At 42.2% G+C, this 21,626-nt stretch overlaps 1 protein-coding gene across 4 annotated transcripts; it reads right to left on the bottom strand.

The window, feature by feature from the left end:
• Positions 1-1,923: 1,923 nt before the first annotated feature.
• ktn1 (kinectin 1) lies at positions 1,924-21,486 on the bottom strand. 4 transcript variants are annotated; one of them, XM_052087018.1, is made up of 36 exons: positions 21,184-21,486; positions 16,958-17,655; positions 16,474-16,623; positions 16,235-16,321; positions 16,021-16,151; positions 15,825-15,929; positions 14,999-15,139; positions 14,244-14,350; positions 13,994-14,138; positions 13,290-13,386; positions 13,010-13,194; positions 12,721-12,810; positions 12,588-12,625; positions 12,403-12,493; positions 12,251-12,319; positions 12,135-12,172; positions 11,929-12,019; positions 11,760-11,828; positions 11,504-11,541; positions 10,482-10,572; positions 9,887-9,999; positions 9,716-9,791; positions 9,595-9,635; positions 9,418-9,508; positions 8,686-8,772; positions 6,242-6,331; positions 6,089-6,166; positions 5,916-6,005; positions 5,750-5,842; positions 5,003-5,071; positions 4,843-4,926; positions 4,422-4,505; positions 3,624-3,707; positions 3,435-3,530; positions 2,768-2,872; positions 1,924-2,652 (listed from the first exon to the last, which is right to left on the bottom strand). In XM_052087018.1, exons 2-36 carry the CDS (start codon positions 17,652-17,654, stop codon positions 2,623-2,625), a joined length of 3,771 nt encoding a protein of 1,256 aa, XP_051942978.1. In that variant the 5' UTR covers position 17,655; positions 21,184-21,486; the 3' UTR covers positions 1,924-2,622. The 4 variants fall into 4 exon arrangements, with proteins under 4 accessions (XP_051942978.1, XP_051942977.1, XP_051942979.1 ...); XM_052087017.1 differs by having other exon boundaries at positions 16,235-16,345; positions 21,184-21,485; XM_052087019.1 differs by lacking the exon at positions 4,422-4,505 and having other exon boundaries at positions 16,235-16,345; positions 21,184-21,485.
• Between the last annotated feature and the right edge of the window lie 140 nt (positions 21,487-21,626).

The following is a 21,626-nucleotide window of genomic DNA, read 5'->3' as shown; positions in this document are numbered from 1 at the left end:
AGGGAGGAGCCAAATGTTACCAGCCACTCGTGGTTACTATAGGCCTAACATGACCGGCTGCATTACGTAATTGAGCGTGAGCAATGTCGTACTGTAACATGATTGAAAGGCCTCACTTGTCCGATTTTTCAAAGGTCATGAGTCAGTAACGGGTGGCATGGCTCAATGGAAGAGTGGTCGTTTCCCAACCCAGAGGTGGGTGGTTTGATCCCCGGCCATTGTGACCATGTCAAAGTGTCCTTGAGAAAGATGCTGAACCCCCAGTTGCTCCTGATGCTGGGTCATCAGTAGGTGAAATAGGTAACAACGTAAAGTGCTTTGAGTACCCAAAGTCGAAAAGCGCTACATAAGTGACAACTGTTCATTAACACGCCTCAAGCAAAATTCTCTCTCACTTGAGATGTGTGAAGTAGGACAACTGTGAGAATATGGTTTCATTGCAATTCTCTAAACTAAATGGCTCATTTTGTGACTACATGGAATGAAAAAAAAAGTCGTTTGCCATGGAATGTTCAAATGCAGAGTCAGTGAGGATCCAGAGGCCAACTGTTCCTTCGAGAGTTTTCCATAAAGGCAAAAGATGATCTGCAATCAGCTGACTGTAGCTTGACAATGTGGGGGAATGTAAGGAATGTGCTGATCCCATGTTGTGTGCGCCCCTGGGCCGCCCATCCAGGCTAGTTAACACAACAGCACTGTTGTTGGTACATTTTTTGAAGGACTTGATTCTTTGAAGAAAAATTTAAGCGAAGAAGAGAAATGAAACATTACAAAGGAAAAAACACAAAAACCCAACAGACATGCCTTACAGGTGGAACGCACTATTGAGGAGCAACAGTGCTCCTTCACTGTGTCCTGATGTCTTTGTGTAATTTGATGACACACAATTTACCGTACAGTGTCTCCTGCCCTCAGCACTCAAACGAGCTTTCATGTTGGCCATTGATGTTCTGAACTTTAAAAAAAGAAGCTGTTATGACCTTTGGGCAGCATGGTGACCTAATGGTTAGCAAATCTGCCTCGCCATTGGTCCCATGTTTAAATCTCAGCTGAGGCCCTCCCCTGTGGAGTTTGTTCATACACTCAAACATGCATGGGTTTTCTCCCCAATTCCCCAAAACAGATTAGGTTTACCGAGGTCTCATTATCCATAGGTGTGAAATGTTCGTTTGTGTACTGTACCCCGAAATTGGCTGCTGACCAATCTCGTGTGTTCCCTGCCTCCTTGCCCCAAGTCAGTTGGGATTGGTGCTTACTCACCCCAGTTTGTAATGAAGATAGAATATGGCGGGTAATATCGTCATTGGTCTTCTAGTGTTTACATGTTCTAACCATGATTGGGTTTTTTTGTTCCTCATCATTCCAAAAACAAAAAAACATTCCTCTTAATTATCGGTGTTAATGTGGGTGTGACAACACCCTATTGTTGAGACACCACAGGGACATCCACAATGCATAAAAAGGGTTGACTCCACCCCTAAAATTTAGGACTGAAGACTTTTGGATGAAAGTGAAAGGTCCAACAAACAAGAACCAATCTGGTTGCCTTGATTTAAAGTTTGTGGATTAGCATGACCCGGATGACTCAGAATCTACACATGTAGAGTCAATGTTTGTATACATCTTGTGATCGGCGTGTGTCCAGTTCAGGGTGCAACGGTCTTTTGCCGAAGTCAGTTGGGATAAGCAACAGCTCACCTAGGTCCCGAATATGTACAGGTGTGATTGAAAATGGATAGACGTGCTGATATTTTCCAACATGTGAAACCTTCAATTTGTCTTAACATTGACCAATAGAACACCCATTTATTGGACAGCCAGGCGTCACATTCAGTTTTGAACTCAAATGCATTCACGGATATGTGGTGACCCCTTGTGTCAGGAAAGATTAAGTGCAATGGGAGCAAGGCAGCATAACACCGATTTATCAAGCATCCCTTTTATTAACATCACTTGTTTACAAAAAGAACAAACTCTTCAGTGTTAATGAACTCAGCCAACAATGTAGCAAGTGTTGATTACTAATATGGGACACTCTCTCCTCGAGTCCTTACAGTAGAATTGAAACCTGTACACTGTTGACCTCGTCTTCTCTTTCCGCGTTTTCATCTCCTGCATTTCTCCATACACATATGCAGTGACTGATGTACTTCTCAATCTACCTCCGAATGAGTAAAGACTCACATCAAGGTGCATTTATGTATTCTACGAGTCTAATGATACACAGCTGGTGGAGAAGAAAACAGATCATGACATACAGAACTCAGTACATTAAAACAATACACATTTTTTAATTTAATGAAAACAAGTGATGAATTTTTTTTTTGTTGGGGTTTCTCTTACCAGTGCCCTGTTGACGCGTGTGACATGTAACCAACTCAGTATTCAAAAAGACTGAATTTAAACAATACAGATTGAGTAGATAATGCTCGATGGAACAAGATTATGATAAAAATTAAGCTGTGATGCTGCTGCTGTAGAGGAATGTGGTTGAGTGGAGTCTTGGTGACGGTGGAGTGTTTGGTATTAACAGTAAACCTCAGCCTGTTCCCTTGTTTGACAGCGGATGTAGTGATGTACATGTCGTGCGGTCTGGATGGCTGCATGTCCGTCTTTTGCGTGCTATACCTTCAACACATCTTTGTCAGCCTCCTAGAAAAGCCCAAATATACATTTACAAGTCAGCAACCTCAGAACATTGCAAGTGATTTCAAGTGCCATGTTAAATTATAACTGGAAATCCATAAAGCAAAGGAAGGGATCTTACCGCATCCTTGGTGAGTTGTCGGCTGACACCTCGTAGCAGCTGCTGCAGTTCCTGGACTGTTTGGTTAAGTCCTGCCGTCATCTTTTCATTTCTGTCAAGCTCTTCCTGATGGACAAAAAATGTGATGGTTTAGAATTGAAATTCCCAAGTAATTGTGATTGAAGTATCGAAAGTCGACTGCCACAAAGGTCAATTTGGAATTTTCAGGTTACTTAAGTTATGCATGATTGCATGCAAGACATCAATCATAACGTTGATACCAAGTTGAGTTTTTTCTTTGTCTTTTTGGCAACACCTATTTTAAAATGACTGCCATTGTGTACCATTTGAGACACATACCTGTGTAATGTGTTGAATGTTTTGTTTATATGTCTTTTCACCATGAACAATGAACTACCGGTACTTTTTAACACTCAAAAGAAAGTTCAAAAGCGAGACTGGTAAGGTGCATAAATTACCCATCACCGTACAACTTCATACCTATTACCATTGGTTAATTTATTTTAACACCTGTATGATTTTTAAGACGATAAATGTGCCTGTATGGTGAATAAAGATTTTATAATTGTGGCAAATTGACCCTGGAATAGACTGCCATTATTTTCTATTGAAAAACCAAATGCCATGAACTTTGGTTGCGCACTATCCACGGAAAGCAGCAACTTACTCTCTGTGAGGACAAACTGCTGTTCTCTATCAGGCCATCAGCATTGTCTGTGACTTTGGAAAGCTCCCCTTGGATCAGGTCCAAAGACTGCTGGGCCTGCAGTGCAAAATAAAAAGATCCTGAGGTCAACAAAAAAAAGCTCACAGTTTAACCGACCATAATCCAAGACAGTTTTTTGATCATTCTTACCTTGCAGAGATCACCTGCAACCTGCTGCCTCTCATTCTCTTCTGCCTCCAATTTGGATAGGGTCTCTGTGAGCTGAGTTTTCAGCTGCAAGTTAAAAAAAAAGAACAAAAAAAAAAAACCAGTCAGCTCAGTTATGTTACCAATGTAATAAACCAGAAAGGGAGCATTTTTAATGCCTCAATCGAGGCCACATATAGCTTCAAACTTACAAAGCTAGTGCTAACGTCATTAACTTGCTTTAATTGCAGTTTATCAGCTGCACTGACAATGATGTGTAGGACATTTAAATAAGATACCATTAAAATGCTCAAACTCATTTCCAAAACTACTATGTTTATATTATTCACCAACAAGCCATTGTTACGACTACTACCAAAACTAAATGAGGTTACAGTTGTGAGTACTTTCTACTTGGCTTGAATGAAAACAACCAGCAATAATGGCAGAATAATCAATAAAGCCAATGAGAGAAATCAGAATGGGATGATAGTCTGCATCTTGATTGTGAAGGGAATGAGTAATAACGATATTAGGCACCAGAACAGTAAAAGATGAGACACCTAGACGGCTTTTAAAGGGAAGCGTTCGTTTTAAAAAGGATTAATTGTGAGTCACCATTCATAGCCCCTCCTTTGAAAGGCAGCAACATTTACGTCCCCAAAAGAAAACAGGACGCTGCCAAAATGAACACCCTCATGCAAATAGCGAGGTTGTGAATGATGACCTATGGAACCTGGCCCGAGTGCGACAGGGGAAGGTTTAAAAGGATCTCTAGCTGGACGGGCATTTAACTCTTACCAAATTCAGCTCCTCATTCTGCCTGATGGCTTCTGTATACGAGCCATCAAGTCTGGTCTGCAATTCAGTCAACAGATCTTTGAGCTGAAATTAAGTTTGAGAGGATGTGTTTACTGAGTCCTAAAAACAGCCCAGAGAGTGGTGTGATGTGGACTGCCTAAAAAGGCACGACAACAGATTGTGGTGCACTGAGGACGAATTGGATCACATGCGGTGTAAAACTGTTAAAACGGGTCTCTAAACTTAGTCAAGTAGGACTTACGGTTCAAAAATACTTGGACATGAGGAGTTTGTGCGAGGTTTCAAATGACAGCCATCAAAAATTAACCCCCCCCCCACATCAACATGAAACGAAACCATCGCACATCCTTTAGCAAACAAATGAATTCTATGGCCCACACTACTCAGCCCTTTTACTTACCTCTCGGACCTCTGTCACATACGTGGCGCTCTCACGCTCTGCCCTCTCCAACGCTGACTCCAAATGCTGCTTTTCTCTTCGCAACTAGAGATTGAAAAACAATTTTAACAATGGCTGTGTCAAGAACATCAAGTCGTAACAGTACTTCAAAGGGACTGACATTTTCCAACTCCCCTCCTTCGCTTAGTCTCTCAACCTCCTGCTCCAAAGTTGTGACTTTCTGGCTCATCTAAGGTAAGAGAAATAATTATTAACACATAGGAAACAAGTGTTGGTGCCACTCTGTTACGTAATAAAACCTCAAAATAAAATCATTGTGAAAAATGCCAGTCTTCACTTTGTAGTGATTTGCTTACAACAATGGTCTTTGATTGTTTCCCACGAAGTCCGCTTGGGCTGACAACATAATTGGCAACAGCTAGCGCGCTCTGACACTGATGTATCTTGATCGAACTGTTAATTTGGAATTTCTTTGGAGATTGTTCTCGGCTCTTAGATTGCCAGTCATACTAAAGTATAGGTCTCCAAGTTGTAATCCATTTTCCTTTTGCTGACATATCCATGGAGAGTGGATTCAGTCCCGTGGACATTAAATTTCTGAATATGTACAACTGTCGTCACAGGGAAAATGAGCTGTTTGGAAATGGCCTTACAACCTTTACCTTCAACATACTTGTCTTTCAAATTTTTGGCGACAACTCACTCCTTTGCTTTCTGATGTGCAGTGCACACCACGTCACCAAATAGCACTGTGCAAATCAAAATTACAATCGCATTTTTTTTGGGGGGGGGGGGGGTGTGGTCCAAATTGGATTACTTTCCATAATCGTTCAGCCCGAGTGTGTATACAGTACAGTATTTGAAAGACTGGGTGATGCCGAGTCTCTAGCTAACCAATGAAACACACCTCTCTCAGCTCCACCTGCGATAGCTCCACCTTCACCTTCCATCTTGACTCTTCTTGCTCCACACTGCTCTGGAGGCGCTGCAGGATTCCCTCCTGTAGACAAAGCAGGAACAACATTTGAGCCCGGCAGCATTAACATGAGTAAAAAAATTAAATGTTAATTTACCGTTTCTGCCAAAACTTTCTTGTATGTCTCACAGTCAACCTGTAATATCCTTTGGGCTTCCTCAGCTTCTTTCAGCTTCTCAGCCATTTCCTGCCATGATAAAAAAAACAACAACAATGTGGCACTTGTCCATGTTAGAATAGCTCATGATAATCACTTTTTTGGACATGTACCTCAGGATATTCTGATACATTGGTAGATTGTTCAGCTGTGACATTTTTCTCAAAACTGCAGAGCCACTCCTGATGATTCTAGAAGAAGAACGAACATTTGGTCACAATAGCAGGAAGATGAGTTGATAAGAGGGCTGTCATAAAGGGCCATACTTGTTCGTTGGGCAGAGGCACGTGGGGCAAAAGTCTGTGCAGGAAATTGCGACACTCCGCCTCGGACAACGCCAGTGTCGCTTGGTTGTCCTACAAGGTTATTAAAGGGGGAGGGACGGAAAAAGACAAAAAAGTAGAAATGCTTTGAGCATAGGTCGTCTTGAGGCTCACAATTATCTTGTGACTCCCCTCGTTGCCCTTATACCATTGCAAGAATTCAAATGCAAAACATTTGGAATTGAAAAAACTATATGCTTTTCTAAGTCAAAATACTGTGGGTTCTGAAATATTGTTTTTATTTTCTTAAAGATCACTGAAAGGAAAATAAAGACAATAATCTGTGGTATTTCCTAAAGTGGTCCAATTGAACTTCTTCAAATTGACTAGAATTGTGGGCTATGATATACTAACCAGCATTTGCCGCAGTAGTCAGACCTAAGACAAGCTAAGCGTTTCTGGCAGTGCGTTTCCACATGTAATGCAGTTTGCGTTCAGGCGCGAAAGCATGTCGGCCGGCGAGGAAAAAGTTTCTGAGTCGAAAATTCTGCAGATTTGCCCAATTTCGCAAAGATTTGCGATTCTGACCTTTTTGTGGCCTTGCGTCGCCAACAGCCAATTGGCATCGAAAATGTACTTACTGCGTCACACACCGCAGCAAAACAAGCATCAACAGACACACACACAGTGGTTAAAACATTGTAGGACAATGTCATTGCAGTCTTCGGGCACTGAGAGGAACACAGCCAGATTCATATACCATTCGGGATCAAGCCAAAAAGGAGCAGGTTTGGAGAATGAGGAGTGTGGAAGTTAGCGGATTGATTTCTTTACAGTCGTTGAAGTGTCAACTCAGACAGCATTTTGCAGCCAAGGTAACACAACCACAGTGATGTTCAACTTTTTTTCTTCTTCGGTCAGAAGCAGCCCCCTTCTTCACTCAAAGTAACCGGGAACACAAAAGCACGCGAGACACACTGGCCGATTTTATTACCGCTAAAGGTTTCTCAAATGCGTATTTGAACTGAAGAATAGAAAGACTTCCAATCAACCACGAACAACAAACCAGCATCATACACTTCTCTCCCAGGCCTAAAAGTGTAAATGACATATCACCACTATACAAGCAACGACAATGTGAAGCAGCTGCAAAGGGTTGTCTGCCGTATGCATCTACTGAAGGGGCAAAGGAGCAATTGAAATGTCAGTGGTTTGTCACATGACCTTACTTGCTGGAAAGGGAGCAGTGGCAAAAATATCCACACATTACTGAAACTCGAAACAAGGTAGCCCACTCTGTCTTCTTGGGAGAGCGACGACCACTTTCTTAGGTACACTAGCACAATCTAATGAGATCCACATTAGGGCGACAGCAAACCTATCTTTATGACGCTAATTTAGATCGCCTGTATTAAATGTTTATTGTTGTCGTGGTCTAGATGAGAGCAGTGTAGAATTGCACTTCATACCAGGACGAGGTTTTTATTATTTGGAATAACTAGTAATTGACAAAATATTGGAAAATAATTTTTTTCACACTTATTTTATGCTATGAGAGTTCATGTTATAATGGTGCTTCTAATAGTCCTTTACTGTATATAGTCCCCCAGGCCTATTCATCCATGCACTTTCACTACCTTTTCTTTTGGTCAAATACAAATCGAACTTGTATATATCAATTTATGAGTTTTGCATCTTCATTTTGTTGCCTCCACACCTTTGCTGCATTGCATTATTTTGTTGTTCCATTTTCCCAAGTCTCATGACTCATGGCCTTGTCAAACTACATGACTTTTTGTTGTTCATGACAGTCACGCAGTCAAGATTACTAGATAAATATCGTTCTGTGTCTTGAACCGGGCGAGATGTCACATGACATGTCCGTCCCAGACCAGACCCTGTGCAATTGTCACGTGCTTTCATCAAGATTCGGCTCATTCGGTTTCCATATCGAAACAATCGATGAATACTGCCAAACCTACCATGACAGAAAAACTGCATGTATTCAAAGTGAATATGTGGACAGGACAGATGGAACAAGAACATGCTCGAAATGAGACAAAAGGACAAATACACGAGCAAGCAAAAGGAAGCAATGAATCACAATATCTGCACACTCATCAGCCTGAGCTTTGTGCCAAGAAGTACATTTTCAGTTTGGTCGAGGTTCAAAGGACTCAATCGGCGAGTAAAATCTGACATTGATGAAGAAATAGTAATTCATTCAAGATGAGTAACATGGCTTCACAACTCGCCATAGATCCGATTGGCAACTCAAAACCAAGCAATGTGTGAGAGGAAAAAGGCAAGCTAAATGAGTATGCAGCTTTGTTAAAGTTGGTGGAAAACATTCCATTGAATCAGTCATGGCAGAACAAAAAGCAATTTGGGGGGGATGCATCAGATTGGAGCTACATAGTGAAGTAGGCTGAGATTGGATGTCGAACCTTCAAAGCTTTGTTGAGTTTTCCTTGAAGCATGGATTCGGTGGCTGACAGAGCTTCCATTGCACTCCAGTTTTTCTCCCGGAGCTCCTGTTTTGGTCAGTTCCAAAGAGATACTACGTTCAGTTGAGCCTCAGGGAAAAGCCATTCAGTGAGCTTCAAACACACCGTGGATATAAGAGCACCCCGATGCATTTCCGATTTTAATGGTAAATGGAATCATTTCAGCTGCGCCCCTACCTAGGGATCTCAACCTCAGGCTGGTTATGGGTGAAATCAGAAGTAAAAATTAAGTTGGTTCAGGGAGTAGTTCACACCATGAAAAAAAATATCCTGTTGTTCAGAATGCTATATAATATTTGAACCTTTTTTCCTTCCCGAGAAAGGTCCAAATGTGTGCGCTTTTTTTAACCGGAGCAATGATCCGAAAATCTCTGAATCAGCTAACAGGAATCGTCCTGGCCAATGGTGTGCATAACAAGAGCAGGCTGAAGCCTTGCTATGCAATCTTCACTGATTCATGCCACTGTACCGGTCAAGAACACCAAAGGATTGCAGTTTGGGGGGGGGGGGGGGGAAGGGGGGGGGGGAAGCAAGCAAAATTACACCAAGGAATGGTGCCAGCAGGGGGCGACAGAAGTGTGCAGTGTGCACCGCCACAGTGGAGCTGGGGAACCACAACAGGGACAGACGTCTAACAGATCAGTGTTTGTAGTTCTTCGCAGGAAAACCTACATTGTTTTTCTTTCTGTAAAGCTCCAGAGTTTCCTTCAGCTCACACAGCTCACTCTGCAGTCCTGTAACTTGATTCTCTTTGTCGGTCAACCTGTTAGCCATAGCAACCGGCCATGTGTGATGCATTTACAGCATTAAGTTAAAAAAATTTTTGAGTGAGCACGAAAGCCAACTCACGCGGTTAGGAGCTCTGGGCTTGGTACTGCACTAACAGCTTGCTGAAAGGAAGAGGTGTGGTGAAAGATCAAGCCTGCGTTTTTCTGGTTAATTACAGAATATTCATTCTTGACTCACTCACCTGTTGCTGTGCCTGATCCAACTTATCTCTCATCTCAGTCTGTAAGTGCTGGATCTCGTGGTCTTTCACAGCTAGCCTGTGGACAAGATGACAATCATGTTTATAGAGGTCTGATTGGTCAGACCTCCCCACAAATGCGAATGTCACTGCATGTAAGGAAGGTTTGCTTACTGAGCTTGGAGTGCTTGGAGCTGCGTATACAATCTGGCGAGTTCTTCTGATGGCTCCTTTTGTCTCAGCTGCTCCATCGCTACCTGCAGAGCAGCAAACTGCTGCTCCAGAGCCTATGAGACAAAACTGGCTTCAGAAAAGAGCTCTACATGGGAAAATATTTGGGCGGTTACTAACAAACTCTTAGAATAAATTATGTTATCGGCTACTCTGGTAATGTTTCCATCTTCAAGCGACCCCAGATTTATGTCTTTTCTTTAAGTTTAAAGCAACTCCAAACCTTTGTCATCTTTGAGTGAGTATTACTCCAAGGAATTCCTCACTGATTGAGGAACTGAGTGTGTCTGCAATAAATGTCCGTGCAGTAAACACAGAAGTCGCAAAATATAGTTTGGGACATCGCAAATTTGATCTTGAAATGATTTATTATATTTTCGAGACAGAAACCTTTGTGGAAAGCAATTTTTGTGGTCATTTTACATGAGTAAACAGATTCTTGTTCCCAAGTGTAGAAAATAACTGCAACTGGGACACGAGGTACAATATTAAGTCTACAAAAATACATTTGAGTAATAAAGCAGATAAAAATCCACACCTCAACAGCCAGTGCTTTGGCTGAGTAGCTGTCTTGTGCTGTCTGCAGACTGTCCTCCATTGATTTCACCTTCAAATCCCTCTCCTGGATTCTATACATTCATTCAATTATATGACATTTACGTTAAAACGGGGGTGCCCAAACTTTTTGGACCGAAGATCTACTTTTCGATCAACTAACCTCCCGGGATCTACCCTTACCGACACGCGCACACACGCGTGTACGCCATGATGAGAAACAGCCTGAAACTGAGGCATGTGACTCACTTTTGCAGCCTGTTAACTATCGTAGCTCACACGTACAGTTTTAAAGTGCTTCTATGGGCCCTCCTAGATTCCTATTCTTTGCTCGTGCCTTCGGTGAATTGTACACGAAGCAAACTCTGAATGAGAATCATGATGATAAAAGATAGAGCGCAACAGCTCTGATCACAAGCTGCAATTGCAAACTGCTGAGCGCTAACAACTTCCGGTGACGTAATCACGCGCCACTGTAAATTTAAGATTCACCTGCTTTGTTTTAATTTTTTATTTTTTTTGTGAAAATGAGACCGATAAGATGATTAGTGTGCAGTGTATATTAACACAAAAAAATATATTACTAACATGTACAAAGACACAAACGGTTGATTGTTTTTTTTCTCCTCGACACTCCTCGGATCTACTTGGGACCTGTCTTAGATCTACCGGTAGATCAGAATCTACCTAATGGGCACCCCTGCGTTAAAACATACAATGCAAATTTAATAAACAAACAAAATACATTTGCACACTCAAGCAAGCGAGTAATCTCTTTTTGGGCGATCACATTGTCAGAGCGCAAGCAGTCAAAATGACTCGTGCGGTAGGTCTAATAATTTCAAAATCCTGTTAGTCCAATGGTTAAATAGGGGTTAAAAATTTATTTTGCTCGAACACAGAATCAACTAAGCAAGCTGCCATGCCACCATTTTCTGGACACTGCATATGAAATATTGCACACAAAGCCAACCACATAATACAAACAAACAAAAAAAGTCTTACTTGCTATGTAGTTCTTGCACAATTGACTCTGATGATATCTGCAATTAAGGGAGATGAACATTACTTGATCAGAAAAAGGAGGGGAAAACAAGTAGCAAGACAGTTAAAAATAGATTAGCACCGCCCCATAAAACATTTTTCCCTATAATATTAAAACTTTTGTCTCATAATTTTGTAATCCCCCCCTCCCCCTTCAGTCTGGCCCATCTTGACTTCTGCCTTTTGCTACTTAATCAGTTACAGATTTACAACTCACCTGATCTGCCAGCTTTCCCTGAAGGGCCACCAATTTTTGCTTTAGTGCCTCATTCTCCTCTCTCACAGTCTGATTTAGTTAAAGAGAAATAAAACAGTCAATGAAACTCAGAGCCTCTTATGCTGATGTCAGTCAACTGTGATTTTGGCAGGGGAGAAGAAAGTGACACCTTTAGTTCCTCTTCCTTGTTGGCCACTTCGATGAGCCCCTTCTCGAGTAGGCTCTCTACAGTTCTCATGTTCTCCTCTTTTTCCTGGACACTGGAAGGAGAGAAGAGGTGTGTTAAGTGGAAATCTAAAATGATCATTTGACTACAAAGCATGGTCATAGTTTCACAATTAGTTTTCCAGCAGGTAGGTTTTTATTTGTACACACCTCCTTTGGATCTGGTCGAAAGCCACCAGGGAGGCAGTCTGCATGGGTAGAGCGTCAAAGGACAGATGGTGTGGGTCAAACACGGGAACATTGACAAACACAATTAAGGTACACACCTGATCAGCAATCTGTGCCCGCAGACTCTGAATCTCTGCCTTCAGTGAGATGTTGTCATTGTGCAAAGCCTGTGCAATGTAATTCAAACAATATGAAATTGGGTGACTAATGACAAATAAGATTGCAAAATTTTCCGCAAGTGCTGCTAGACCTGCATGTTAGTTTCTCTACTGGCTCCACTGCTCCGTTCAGCATTCAAAGAATCCTCCAGGCTCTTTCTTTGTAACTCCTTATCAGCCAGTCTGGATGAAATGGGGAAGTACATGGATATATGATCTCGCATTGAGGAAATTGAATACAACTAAATCTGCCAAAGTAAAAGCAACATGGTCTCACAGCTTTTGTAGCTCCTCAATATGGGAGACGTGACTGGCCTAAATTTTGAAAAGACAAAAATCTCATTAGCCTAATTACACTCTCAGCTATAGGATAACTATGATGGGCTAAAGTACAAGTGAGCTTGTATTACCTGTGTTGAGATCTGGGCATGCAGGTTCTCATTTTGTGCTTGCAGTGTTTCCTTTTGGGCCTGGAGACCTTTGTTTTCATTCATGAGCTCCTGTGGAAGACATTGCTATGAAAAGGCAAACATCCGTTGTGCACTGTTATCACGTAATCAACACGGGGGAACGCAAGCCTGCATTAGTAGAGAAGACTTCATATGTACATTTAATACAACTAACTTTGTCAATAAGAGAGTCAATCTCCTTCACCAGGCTAGATTTTCTTCTTTCAAAGCTTGATTTTGGGTGACTCACCTGGGCGCGAGCCTGCATGGAATCATCAGGGATACTGTGCTGGGACACTTCCAGCAGCTCCATCACTCTCTGCTCCATTCTCTCCTTAGAGACCATGGCTTCAGTCAGGCTGCTATGCAGGGTCTGAAGCTCTTTATTCTTATTATTCATCTCATTCTCCACTGTCAACAGCTGACTGTGAAGTTCTGCACCCACCCCGCACGAACTACATTAGTATTTTTTTTTTAATATGCCCGAAATTTTCTTAAATATGGCTGATGTGAGCGACATGACTTCTCACCTTGCTTTGAGGCTTGAAGTTTTTCTCGCTCTGCATTGACACTATGGAGGAAGTTTTGCAGTTCCTCCCAGCGTCGCTTAGCATCTTGTAGTTGGGCCTGGGGATTTAAAAAAAAATTAAAAAAGCAAAATGCTCCATAATTTAAACAGAAAACAATAACAAACTGGAATAAATATATAGAAAAAATGATTGAATTTTTTAACACGAGAGAGATTATTGTCCCAATACTCCAACACAATAACATTCCATTATCTTTATATTGTCCAAAGATGAGAAAACCATTCGGAACTCTTGCTCTAACTTGTAGTTTCTTAGTCCATACAGAGCAATAGTGAAGGTAACACAGCCTGACCGCAAAACACAGGAAAGGCTAGTCTACGTGTCAAACAGGATGTTGGTGTTATTACATGGACAAAACCATCTAACATCCCAGCGTCCAAAGGCAACAACCCTCCCTAAATGTGTTCTGGTTCCCACACCCTACCTCTGGAATTCCACTACAACCTCCTCCCATTCCCTCACCAATAAATCCACACCCAGGAAAGACATACAATGCTTGGCGGTAAGCTGAGGAGCTTTGTGCTTTTGTGAGACAGACAAGGGGAGAAAAAGATAAACACACACACACGCGCCCCTATATATATATATATCTCTATCCATCTCTCTCCACACACACGCACAAGGTGCATCTTTTTTCAGCATACCTCCAGCTGAGACACGTTCTGCTTGTAGCCGACCTCCAGCGACTTCCTCTGGTGCTCCTCCTGCTGCAGCTTGGCATTGTTGTCCGCCAACTCTATCATCAGCGCCGCATAATCAGAGCGCAGTTTGTTCATCTCGGCTGTATTCCTGTCAAGCAACACAAACAAAAGCGCACGTGGCACAAATTATATGAACATTTTATAGTAGCAATGTCGTGGTTGAAGAGCTGAGTGGCTCCGGTATGCCACTCACTTGCTCTCCATTTGGTTGGTGGCTGTGCTGACTGCATCTCGCAGGATGCCATTTTCCTGCTGTAGGCGGGTTATTTGGCCGTCTAGCTGCTCCCTCACCTGCTGGAACTGCACAACGTGAAACATACATTTGATACTCCGAATAACTTCAACAATCTCGATCTTATGTAGATTAATTGTATGTACAGCTCATAGCGTCATCATGCCTATACTTGCGCGCTCGTTGCTGTGATAATGTGAGCAAACAACTTTAGTGTCACTGGGGGGAGGCAGGGGAACTGGATGTGTTGTGCCCTCTAAATATGACTTTGTGTTTCATGTCCTCCAAATATGACTACCCAGATTAAAAGCAACACAGAGTTAAGGAGTTGAGACCCAGTTTAAAAGCAATAGGGTTAAGGAGTTGAGTGGTGAGTTTGGACCCTACTCACTGTTGGGAACATAATTGGTAAAGTACTGATTTATCTTATCTAACATTTACATAGAAACATGTGAGCTAATTTGCCCCTAAGAGACATGTAGCAGTGCAACCCTGAAGTTGGTCACCAGAGAAATGGGGGTCGCATTGCACATTAAACTTACCTCAACATTTTTGTTTTCGCTCTCAATTCTGCTTTTGGTAAATTTAACAGTTTACTAGTAACAGTTTCGAAATATATTTAACACTCTTGAGTCCTGATTGTAATAACCGCAGTAATAGGACAACCTGGAAATGAATTTCTTGTTTTAATGGCTTCATAAATGTCACACAACCACCTTGATTTGCATGGTCTGGAGCTCCTGGTAGCTTCCTTGTGCCTTGGCCTGCATGCTGCTCAGTTCTTTCTCCATTGCTGAACACTGCTCTCGCAGCATGGCTTCCACCCGACTTGTCTTCTGCTTAGAAATCTGGAGCTCCTGAAGCACAGTGCCAAGACAGCAAGAAATTAACAGCTAGAACCAAGTACGGTATATCAATCTCAGTTTTTTCTTGTGTGTGTGTGTGTGTGTACCATAATATTAAAGTAATGTAAGGAATACTTGATTTACTTTTTGATTGGTCCCCCCCCCAGCCCCAAATTTTATTATTTGTCTATTCTTTTCTGTCTCATGGCAGTTTAATATCCAAACACAAAAGTTGGGAGGCAGAAATGCTAACCACTTGTGCAGCATGCAGCAGAGATGGCTAGATTGAAGGCCATGACAAACAATGGCTGTTTTTTAACTATCCCCAAAGGCAACGGAGCGATACAGAGAGATTCATCTCATGAGGGGAATTAGTTTTGCTAGCTTTATAAAGTCAAACCTTTCCTCGTAACTAAGAGGACAAAGAGGAGTTGGCTTAAATCCTGCCCCCAAGCATACAATTTTGAAACGGTATATTAGGTCCACCGCAAAAAAAAATTACTGGTATACACAAAAAAAAAACATTACGGTACCGAATCCTTTTTGAAAGCTATAACTGCTCAGTTTTGGTACTGGTAGTTGGTGCAACACTATATCAACACCACAGTTGCTCTTCACAAATCAGTTTCACAGGTGTAAGAATACAAATTATTATCCATGATGGGTGTTCTAAGAGATGGAGCGTGGGGATGTGAACCTGGCTGAGTTGTTTGACTTTATCCTTCGCAATGGATGCCTCCTCTTGTAATGTGGTTAGGAGACGCCCTTGTTCCTGAATAGCTGGATCAGATTTAGCAACAGACTAGTTGGGGAAACACAGCATGAAAAAAAACTTTAGTCAGGTTTCCCTCGCATTTTGATACTTCAAATCCAGCATTTGTTGATTGTCTCACTTTGTGCCAGGCATCGACGGCACTTGGGCTCTTCTCTTGGAGGACAGCAATCAAACTGGCAGCCTCAGCTTCAGACAGGGTGATCGAGGACAGACCTGAAAGCAGCTCCTTGAGCTTCACCTCCTTGTTCTCTGCAAATCCATCAGATAAAAATAAACAATATATGCAGTAGTTATACACCTTAGCTTGTAAAGTTTGTTTTTCCTGCTCCAACCTTTGTCGGTTTCATTCTTCTGTTTCTTTCCTTTAGATGGTACATCATTGTTGTGGGCAGTCTGGTGGTTGGTAGAAGCTCCTGTGTCTGTCAAAACATGGGACTCCTCAACTGAATGGGCGAGGGAAAATAAAACAAGACAAAAAAAAAAAAAAACGACATTGACTGCAATGTTCAGAACTCAGTATGGGCACTTGATACCAAGAAACCTTTGTGCATAGTAAGTGTATCATCAGTACCAGGCTCAGTCTTCTGTCTTTTGCTGCCCTTCTTTCCACTGGGAGCACTTGGAGTTGCATTGGAGAGAACTTTGGATTCAGCCACATGAGGAGTTTCCTGCTGAACTGGTGCCTGCTCTACTTTAAGTAGCGCTGGCTGCTGGTCATTCGCTGAAAAGGCAGAGTAATTGACTTGTAGGCAATTAGACGTAGAATATTTGAACTGAATCACAACATGATTACGTATGATTAGAAATTGAAGTGAATCAAAAGCCTGCAACAACCATTATAATTTGAATGAACTTCTGCGCGGTAATTATGTTAATTGAGTGGGTGGGGAAAATGATTAAGTGCTTAACTTTTTGTGGGCATGTTGAAATGGCACATTGTTTATGTAACTGGAGTACGTTTGACCCATCCTAGTTCCCAGACTGTGGCTACAGTATTTTCAATAAGGGTAAAACCTTTTCTACATCTGTGTGAAACTGCTCTTGTGGCAACCAACCTGCCTCCAACTTTTGCTTCTTTTTCTCCTTCTTCTTAGAAGTCTGCGGGGGAGTCTGACTCACAGGAGCTGCCTGGGTAACTTGAACCTGGACCTCAACCTGTGGAGAAGGTGGCCTGGGCTGTTTGCTGTAAACATGAGGTGGCTCTCGTTTGTGTCCCATCAGCTTGGAGTCATTTACTTCTGGCTCTTCGGGTGGAGATGTTGCTGCAGCTATAACGGCTGCTGCTGCAGTGGCGGCAGCAACAGCAGCCTTTGCAGCTTTCTTCTCCTTTTTCTTTCTCTCCCTCAAACTAGCAGAAGCCTCGGTTGATGCTGGAACTGGTACACATGTAGAAGGTGCTGGTGGAAGAGGATCTGCTGCAGGCTTGGCCACTGATTTCTCAACCGACTCCAGGGTGGATCTGTGGGCACCATCAGCTGCCTCGAAGTCACCCTGATCCTCTTCAGACTCTCCTCCGCCACCTCCTCCACCTGCCACACTTGTACTCTCCTTCTTCTTACTCTTCTTCTTTTCATTCTTCTTGCGAGCATCTGGCTTGGATGGCGGTAACTTCAGGTCACGTTTCTGCCGGGCCAGCACCTCATCGTAGGAGGTTTCCTTTGTGAAGAGCATGAAGAAGAGGAAGAGGAGGGCAACAACCAGTAATGGGACCAGGATGAGCAGGTATTGGGAGTCGTAGATATCCAGTGCCATTCTACATAAAAAAAGAATAGATATAGAATAACTGAAAATATATCATGGTATATGGTAAACATGACATCAAATGGCCTATATCGCGATGGAAGATTAGTTTCCATATCGCCCAGCACCGGTTGAAATTGCCGTTTTAGTAGCAGTTCCATCGCATTCAAGTGAGCCACTGCACTCATGCACCATTGTTTTTCAAGGCCTGTGGGTATTCATTGTCATGCCGACTGGTAAGTAAGAGTGTTGTGACAAGGTGAATGCAAACTTATACTCAAACAGCCTCAAAGCTGAAGAGAAACACAGGACCCCATAAAGGCATTTCCACTCTTTGAAGCAGCACTTCATCACAAAGGTGCAGAATTACACTGTGCGGCTTCAGAAATAGGATCTTACACAAAGATTTTACTCCTTGATGAATCAGGAGCCTATGTCGTTATCTTACATCCACTCTAAGAACGGTAACTTGCATTTTAAAGAAAATTAGTTGTTAATACATTTAGAACATCAAAAGTGTGACCCTGGAAATGACAATTTCCTATAAGACATATGTTCCGATTATGGAACAAATAGGTAGTGAAAATCAGCCAAAAGGTTACTTGCAACTGGGTCGAGAAAGATTCTGCAATAACTTATGCTACATGTGACAATCACTGCACAAGTAGACAAAAGTAGTCAAAATGGTTAAATTGCTGAGAATGACATTACAGCAGACAACTGACAAATGTTGGGAGTTAAAAGCAGCAGTTAGAACAGTAAGGAAGCAAAAGAGCATTATCAGTAATATGTGATGGACCAAAGTGCAACATAGTTGTGGTGGGAAAATATTAACAGAGTATTACAACTTTGGACCTACCACAATGGCTACAAAGAAGAACTAATGGTCATTCAATTAAAAAAAAATGTTTGATATGGCGTCTACATTTTCAACATGTTCAAAATTTCTTTTGGTCAAGAAGAACCTGTTTGCGACCCAAAGAATGTTCTCTATCACTGATGAAAAAGCATCATTCACTATGCTCTCAAAGACTCGTGAGCATTCGCCGCACAGTGAGATATGGCCAGTTTATCACAAGTCCTGTCGCATTTAAAAACGTCTTGCCACGCTGTTGGCAGAACTAGAAGAAGCTGAGCCTGTGGCAAAAAAGAGCAAGACTGAAGAAAAAGAGCAAGACTGAAGAAATGACCGAGTACACTTTGTACATGCGCTGCTTCATTTAGTGGACAAAGCGCACATGGAACTTTCTGCTTGCGTTAGGTACAACAAACCACTGGAGAATAATCAGTGTGTGAATGAAAATTGAGAATCATTTTTGTTGGAATGGGGGCCCAACTCTTTAACTGTATTCACATTAGTCAGGCAACAACGTACGTTTACCTTTTTCTGAGCAGTTCATACGTGACGTGCAATGGGACTATTGCTGGTGGTATGTACCGGTAATAATAATTTCAGCCCATACCTAATATACAGTATTGTGAAACAATTCAATATTTTTATCTTAATCTGCATTAATATTGCTCCTACCATTATGTACCAGGTTTTCTTTTTTGGCATATATTGTGTGATGCGGTTACCATGCTGTGGGAAGTATTGTAATGGGGTTGAAATAGAAATTAAGAGTTTGGCTGAATCCTATGTCTGCTTTAAGGTGAATAGGACTGTTTCCAACATCTTAACCAATTGGGACCAATCTTAATAGGCACTAATACGTATCTGAGCTTTTGAGATTGCTCATCGCCTCACCATCTGAAGTGACAAGACTTCAGAAAGTAGTGAAACATGCAATTTTATGTTGTTTCTCGTACTTGTTTATATCAACCTCAGATGCCGCTACATTATTTAATTATAACATTATTAAGCAGGATTTGTTTGAAGCTGCAACAACAGGTATACCTACAAACAAAAAGCTGTAAGTTATCCGTATCGGAACGGTTTGCAGAAGCAAGAAATTGTTGGTATCAGTGGGAAAAAAAACAAAAACTTATTGTGCATCTATACAACAGCAAACCAATCAGTGGGAGCGCTCCAAACCAACACTTCAGGAGCAAGACTTGACATGTCATCAAACAATACCATGAGTCGGGAACAAGCAAGTGGTGAGAAAAAAAAAGCAATACAAGAGAAAGGTCCTGCTTCACTTGAAGGTGGGTATGAAAAATAAAAAACAAAAACAAAAAAAACTGTGGCGTTAAATACAATGTGGCCAGTACATTCGTTCCAGGAAGCCTATGCATTTATGTTGCTCCTGTCAATACTAATAGTAGTAGTAGTGTTGGTAATAGAAGGCTTGTGTTTGCATAATAGCCTATAAGAATAAAGTGGTGTAATAGCAACTGCAGCAGTTTATTATTAACCTATATTAGTTTGCCTTCCGTATTGTGATAACTTTCATTTTCAGTTGCCTGAGTGGAGCTTTTCAAAAAAATTAAGCAGATCAAGACTTACCTTTGTTTGCCAATGGCACAAGAGTGCTCAAATGGCTCGGCGATCCTGAGTATCACTGATGATAAGATTGCACCGCATTTGTCATACAGTGACCTAATTAATAGGGGATTTTGCATGCCCCCCACTCCCAACCGCAAAAATGCAGAAGTGTCGCGCCGTAAAAAGGCACACTTGCACGTTCACTTTAGATTTGTGTATGCATTTGTTTTGAAGCTCTTTAATATATACATATCCATAAAATGCAGGTAGATTTTTTTAATTCAGCCTTTTACTGATAAAAGTTTCCAAATGGCATGTTGTGGTATGGTCATGTGACGCATTTGTGATGGGGAGAGCTGGGTGGGGTGGCTCCAAGTAAGATTTAGCTTGGGTCTCAATTTGGTCATGGGCGGCAACATCGCAGGTATTTTAAGAATGACGTCCAACATGTCCGCCATAGAAAAGGACTACTGGTGCCCAATGAGTGTGCCCATGAGTGCAATTCGACCTTGCTTAAGTGATAACATAAACGAATCTCAGCTGTTCCATCACAGACTCGGACTACCTATAGATTCGAACCGATGCAATCTCGCGAGCTAACTTCTGCCAAGCGTGATTGGCAGGTACAGTGGCCAAATGGGCCGTGAAGGCCAATGGAAGTCAATCAGACTCGGCGACTCGATAGTTTCAAGTAGTTCGATGACCGCATTCACACTTTTTAAAGCTCATACGCAAGGACTGCGGTGTGAAAGGCTCCGCTAACCAATGGCGTTGGAGGCTAACGTGCTAGCCAAGAGCACTAGCCGGCTTGCCCATGACTGACTCCAAGTCTTGGGCCATTATAGTGACCGGAAAGGCGTTGACAAAGACGAAGACTTTCTCAGACATTAGGCGGACTGCATTTGTAGACAACGGGTTCGGCTCAGCCACTGTCTCAACCTCGTCCTCCTCTCCTGAAATCTCTGACCCGGTGGTCTGCTCCCTTCTGCCGCTTCTGTGCTAAGGGCCGTTCCCAGGCCCAAGTAAACTAGCTTTGCTATAGCCAAGCCCTGACACACGACTCACATGCAATTAAATAAATACACGAACGTGAACGAATTCGTCGAAACTTACTTGTGGGTTGAATGGACTGTTGACTTAGTAGTGAAACGGCGTTGTTGTTGATGGACTCCCGCAGCCTCCTCCTCACTCCCCAGAGCAGCCTGGCTAAGTTCAGACGCTCTCCTCTCACTACACTCAACAGTCTTCCGTTCAATGGGCAGGTCAAACTCTTCAGGGGACGCTTGCTTTCATCCCGAGACGCACCGGACGGAGCCGCTGCGTATTCTTAACATTTTCAACAGGCAGCACCGAGCGGCAGAGACACCTTGTGCTTTCAATCGTGTGAACGTCAACGTCTAAGAGGCGGTGTTGCATTATGTCGCCACAGATTCTTAATGACGTCTTTGTCAAAGTTTAAACAATGTCTATCAGTGTCCATGAAAATGAAGAAAAACAAGCAAAAATGTACGTATCTGTGAAAACGTCTTAATTATACGTGACCGGATGAATAGTGG

This window comes from Hippocampus zosterae, chromosome 14 (assembly GCF_025434085.1).
Source record: "Hippocampus zosterae strain Florida chromosome 14, ASM2543408v3, whole genome shotgun sequence".
In the NCBI taxonomy this organism is placed as follows: Eukaryota; Metazoa; Chordata; class Actinopteri; order Syngnathiformes; family Syngnathidae; genus Hippocampus; species Hippocampus zosterae.
The sequence above is the reverse complement of the archived record's forward strand: the minus strand, read 5'-3'. Positions and strand labels throughout refer to the sequence as shown.